Consider the following 6,000-nt stretch of genomic DNA (forward strand, 5'->3'; position numbering starts at 1 on the left):
CACACATAATATACATATAATGGAATATTACTAATCCATAAAAAAGAATGACATAATGCCATTTGCGGCAACATGGATAGACCTCGAGATTATCATTTTAAGTGAAGTAAGTCAGACAAAGACAAATACCATAGTGTATCACTTACATATGAAATCTTAAATGATATAAATGAACTTATGTACAAAATGGAAACAGACTCCAAACATAGAAAACAAGTTTATGATTACCAAACGGAAAAGGAGATGGAGGATAAATTGGGAGTTTGGGATTAACATATACACATTACTGTTTATGGGCTACATGGGCTTCCCTTGTGTCTCAGCTGGTAAAGAATCCGCCTGCAATGCAGGAGACCTGGGTTCGATCCCTGGTTGGGAAGATTCCCCTGGAAAAGGGAAAGGCTACCCGCTTCAGTATTCTGGCCTGGAGAATTCCGTGGACTGTACAGTCCATGGGTTGCAAAGAGTTGGACACAACTGAGCGACTTTCACTCACTATTGTATATAAATTAGGCAAACAAGGATTTACTGTATATCTCAGGTAACCATATTCAGCATATTATAATAACCTATAATAGTGAAGAATCTGAAAAAATATAGATATATATATACACATACATATGTATAACTGAATCACTTTGCTATACACCTAAAACCAACATAACTTTGTAAATCAATTATAGCTCAATTAAAAGAAAGATTTAAAAAACAAGCAAATATGGCAAAAAAAATTGTCTAGACTTAGACAAAAAAATTGTCTACCTACCTAGGTGGTATGTACCTGGATGTTAATTTTTTTCTATATATTTTTTTCTGTCTTAGAAATATCTCATAGTAAAATCAACCTCAGAATATTTTTTTTTCCTGATTCTAGAAAGGATGGACATACCAAGGAACTTTATTACCTGCACATTACCTGTCTTCCCAGTGACTTAAAGCCAGATATCAACCTTATGAGGCAGTTTTTAATACCTCAAAGCTAAAGAGGAAGCATTAGTTCAGAACCCTGGAGAGATGTAGAGGAGCCTGGATTCTGGTCCTAGCTTTATGACTAACTGATCTATGACCATGGACTTCCCAAACACAAGCTTTCCTTGCCTTATCTGTAAAATTAGTGAGACTGAGATTGTTTTCATCATTGAAATGTTGTAACATATAAATTATATATAAATGTATATTTATATTATATTAATGTTGCATAGACTAGCAACTTGCTGTTCCTTTTTACAATAATTACAGAGGCTGAAAGAATACATGGTATAAACACAGATGTTAGACTAAGATTAAATATATGTGTAGTGGAGTCAGATCTAGGTATAAGTTTTGTTTCTCTGCTACTTACCAACACTGACCCTTGGTTTCTTGGAACACCCTATTTCCTAAAATCACAATCCTACTAAATAGTACCTATCTCAGCTTGGAAAGATTTGATGAGATAACAGTATTACTGTTGTAGTTGTTACAAATCAGTCAGTTAACTGTTGTACCTGAAAAGGTACTAGAATAAATTCTCAAACAGCTCATTGCATCCATTTTTCAAAGATAGGATGAGCATCACGTGCCAATTATTCTTTGAAGTAGCAATAAACTAAGTATAAATTTGAGACTAAATGATGCCATATTCTTTTGCATTCAAAGTGATTTAGAGGTAGCCCTGTCTCAATACAGGACCCTAACTATAGATGACAAATTAGAGATTGCTTCCAATTCTTGAATTCTCTTTTATGTGGGCTGTGGTTGAATGGCCCTAATTGTTTACACAGAATAAACTTGAAACAAAAGTGAGAATACTCTTGATTTTTATTTGTACTTTGTAATCTGTCCACTTGCCACTAATTTGTTCAGAATGTACCAAAGCAGAACCAGATGACAGAGAGAGAAGAATGGTCAGTCAAAATTTGCATTCTTAAATCTCAAAGCTAGCCTGTGGTTTGCCATGGAACAGAAAATGTATCCAGTCATCTGTCTGCGTAGAAGTACCAGGCACAATTAATGTAGCTGGGCCTCTAGCTCATATCTAAAGTTTTGAAGGCTTGGATTTGATAGAGCCTTGTGGTATCACATGGGTATGGTGAATGGAAAGCCTCTGCAGCTTATCAACAGAAAGATAAGAGGCCCACTACCAGTGCTTCTGAGATGTTTATCATCCAGGCTTCTGAGAACAAGAGTTTGACCCATACCAAACACTTCAGAAATAATGTCAACACAACCAAGACCACAGCCAACACAGAACTGTCTGAGATAAGATTACAACTTTGTCCTTAAAGGGACATCAACCAAGCCAGTCCATCCCCATATAGTCCCTGAGCTGAGCAACCCTCTGAGTATTCCTTCATACCAAAGGGCTTTAGGAGCTCAATTTTTAATGCTTCTGCATGCAGATATTCTGCTGTTGTTTTCCAGAGTATGCACAGAACTCTGACCATAGCCAAGGAAGTTCCCACAGGGTCAAGAGCCTGAATGTGCCTGTGAGATCCACCAGTTATAGAAGCTGGAGGCAGCTCTCTATTGGCAAAAGCATTGATTCGCTTTAAGGCTTTATATTGAATGTATTGGGCAGGTCTAGGCTGTAGGGTCTCCAAGGCCAGATTAGACTAGAGTCTGGGTCTCAGATAAAGTCATTATAGGAGAAGATGATTTGGTCTTTGAGACAAATGGATGTGAAAAGTCACAGCAATACTCTGTAAATAACAGCATGCAAACTGGTACCAGGGTAAGAGGGCCCATCAGGGGTGAGGTGAAACTGGTCAGGTGTCCCAAGACCTTTGCCATTGAGAAGCAGCATCACAAAAGAGACAACTCACCTTTGATGTGTCATCCAGATACTAGCCTTATCACATCTTGCTTTGAAATGCCTCACATTCCTTCTTTTGTCCTCGCTGTGTCCTAGTGTGGCCTTCTGGATTCTAATCTTCTTCCCAGGGCTATGTTACATGTAGTTTCCAAATTAATTAAAAAACAAAAGCCCTTTTTATCACCCCATTTTCCCAGTAGAGTCTCACAATAAAGTTCATACTCCTCTAGTTTATTATTAATTGTTTTCACTCTTCTTTCTGTCCAGTTTTTCCTTCTCTGTTAATCTGTATTTCATTTAAAGGATCTACTTGAGGGCTGTATTAACTTATTTTTCCATTTTCCTGCCTCTGTGCTTTTGTTCCTGCCATCTCCCCCTTTTGGAATTCTCTTCTATTCAGACACATCTTTTCCATTAAAGCTTTTCAGACCAGTCTTGCTGCCTCCACTGATCTGACCCTCCTCTGAACTCTGTTTCTGTATCGTCTAGAGTCCATGCCAACCCTTTGGCAATCAATCATATACTGCTTTGCGCATTTATCTTCATTTTGCATGTTCTGTCTTGCTCTTTGGCTCTTGTCTTTCTCGCTCTGTCTCTCTCTCTCTCTCTGTATGTAACTAGATAAGGGGTTTGAAAATAAAATCTGTCTTATGCAACTTTAGAATACTCATCAGTGCTTTATGACATTGGTATCAGTTGATGAATCTCACTGAGAGGCTTGATTTTTTTTTTTTCCCATGAAGGCAGGGGTCTTTGTCTTATCCACAGCACCTGTGGATTGAGTGCTAGCTCTTACCATCTGATAATAGGGGGGTTTCCTTGACCAGGATCTGCAGCTGGCCTTTATATTCTGCCTTGTGCCCTGCTTCCTGAAGCTGAGATCTCTTATTCCCAGGCTGGCAGCCTACCTTAAGTGTCCTGACACAGCTATGTCTATCCGTTCTTTCTCCTCAGATGCGTACTCTCATTCCTCAAGTGAAAACGGAGGCAAGTCCGAGTCGGTGGCCAACCTGCAGGCCCAACCATCCCTGAACTCCATCCACAGCTCCCCTGGGCCCAAGCGTTCCACCAACACCCTGAAGAAGTGGCTGACGAGTCCTGTGCGCCGGCTTAACAGTGGGAAAGCAGACGGAAACATCAAGAAGCAGAAGAAAGTACGAGATGGTCGGAAGAGCTTCGACCTGGGATCTCCCAAGCCTGGGGATGAGACGACCCCTCAGGGAGATAGCGCTGATGAGGTAATTACATGAGGCCTCGGAGCCTTCCATCAGGAGGGACTTCTGACTTGCCTCATTCCTGGGGCCTCAAGAGGTGTCCTTCACCAAGGTTTGTGAACTAGCCGGATTCTAACTCCCCATAGTTGGTCTTCTTGGGCCTAGGCATTTTCAAGATACCTAGTTTGAATGTAGTTCCCTGCACTATACAGTAAGACCTTGTTTATCCATTCTAAATGTAATAGTTTGCATCTGCCAACTCCAAACCTCCCAGTCTATCCCTCTTCCTCCTCCACCCACCCTTTGGAGATGGCAGTCTAGGCCCGCAGGGAGCCAGTGGTCACCAAGTCCCCAGTCTCTACTAAAGACTACAAAAAACCTGCTAGGACTTTTATTTATTTATTTTTAAAATATTTGGTTTGTTGCTCAGGGTCTTAGTTGCCGCAGGCAAGATTTTTAGTTGTGACCTATGGACACTTAGTTGTGGCATGTGGGACCTAGTTCCTTGAGCACGGACTGAACGCTGGCCCCCTGCATTGGGAGCATGGAGTCTTAGCCACTGGACTACCAGGCAAGTTCCTGCTAGGTCTGCTTAGAATAAGAATAAAAGGATGGAGATCATTTCACTTGGAGAACAGGAGGACTGTCTTTTGAGATTATGACTGTTTTTGAGTATGTTGAGTAGTACCATATATAAAAGGGAGTAGACAACTGGTTGCTCCAGAGGGGAGTATTATACTTACCAGGTGAAGGTTTACAGTAGGCAAGGTTTCAGCCATTAATGAAGCTCAACTAGTGATGAAATGGGCCTTCATGAAAACAAATGAACATCCATATTGGAAAGGTTTGAGAGAGCATATGACCTCACATAACAGTTGGAGAGACCCTTGTTGACCTGATGGTCAGACTGGCCAGTGATCTCTTATATCCCTTCCAAAGCTGCAATTCTGTGGTCAAAATATAAAGGGTGTTTGCTTATGGAATGAGATAACTCTTTTACATGGCAAACTAACCTACTCTAGTCACTGACATGGCTAAGAAATTCTTCTTGATATGAAATCAGACTCTTTTTGTGGTTTTAGGCTATCTGCTTTTTCTTCCTCTGAGAGTGACAGCAGAACCTGGTGACATTTAGATTGTGGTTTAATCATTGTTCATAAACTTAAAATGATGGTTTCTCTCTAACCACTGTCTCAGCCTTTTCTTTTCCTGGCTAATCAGTAAGGTAGATGTCTTTCATGTGTGTGTGTGTTTTCCCCCGTTTGGTCCTCACTGTCCTTTGAGATAAACAAGGATGCCCATTCTACACAAGGAAAAATAGGAGTGTGTTGAGAGAGGAGGGTATCATATGTTGCTTTTTAAGAAATCCCAAGTCCTGAACCAACTGACATCTCTAACTGCAGGAAACAGTGACTAATGCTGCTCTTTTGTTCTAGAAGAGCAAGAAAGGTTGGGGTGAAGATGAGGCAGATGAAGAATCACACACACCCCTCCCCCCGCCTATGAAGATCTTTGACAACGACCCCACGCAGGACGAAATGGTAGGATCTTTTTCTCACTTGAAAGAGCCACGTGTGAAATGTGATTTTGTTTAGTGTGTGTGGTGAGGGTAGTAATGCTCTCTCTCCCTTGTTATCTCTTATGCCTCATGATTCCAAGATGATGCAGATTCCGTCTCTATTGGGCCGTGGGGACTAACTTCATTCTGGGCAGTGTAGGGGTGGGTTCTCAAAGCGAGAATTCTCAAAGTGAGAATCTGCCTAGTATCAGGTCCTGCTGATGAAGGATAATGGCTCTCTCTTTGGAAACAGCAGATCCCAAAAGAAACTACTTGTCTCAAAGAGGAAGCTGAGATGGTTCTAGGTTGTGATTGTTCTGTTGTACATAACTGTTCAACCAATGTTTCAGTTGATGCTTTTCCTCATCCTTAACTCTAAACCCCAAATCACAGTAACTTCCAATCAAGTCTGGTGCAAACGCAGAGTAAGGGAT

General features: G+C 40.9%; 1 protein-coding gene across 16 annotated transcripts in view; it reads left to right on the plus strand.

Annotated features, from left to right (window-relative positions):
- The window catches only part of KALRN (kalirin RhoGEF kinase), a 678,650-nt gene that overhangs the window by 586,059 nt on the left and 86,591 nt on the right, over positions 1-6,000 (plus strand). For 13 of the 16 annotated variants that reach the window (XM_065943374.1, XM_065943379.1, XM_065943377.1 and 10 more), the window contains 2 exons: positions 3,749-4,032; positions 5,445-5,549. In XM_065943374.1, coding sequence (XP_065799446.1) covers positions 3,749-4,032; positions 5,445-5,549 — 389 coding nt within the window. The remainder of the gene's footprint in view (positions 1-3,748; positions 4,033-5,444; positions 5,550-6,000) is intronic. The other 3 variants (XM_065943376.1, XM_065943389.1, XM_065943391.1) reach the window with 1 other exon arrangement.

The sequence above is a fragment of the Muntiacus reevesi genome, chromosome 8 (assembly GCF_963930625.1).
Source record: "Muntiacus reevesi chromosome 8, mMunRee1.1, whole genome shotgun sequence".
In the NCBI taxonomy this organism is placed as follows: domain Eukaryota; kingdom Metazoa; phylum Chordata; class Mammalia; order Artiodactyla; family Cervidae; genus Muntiacus; species Muntiacus reevesi.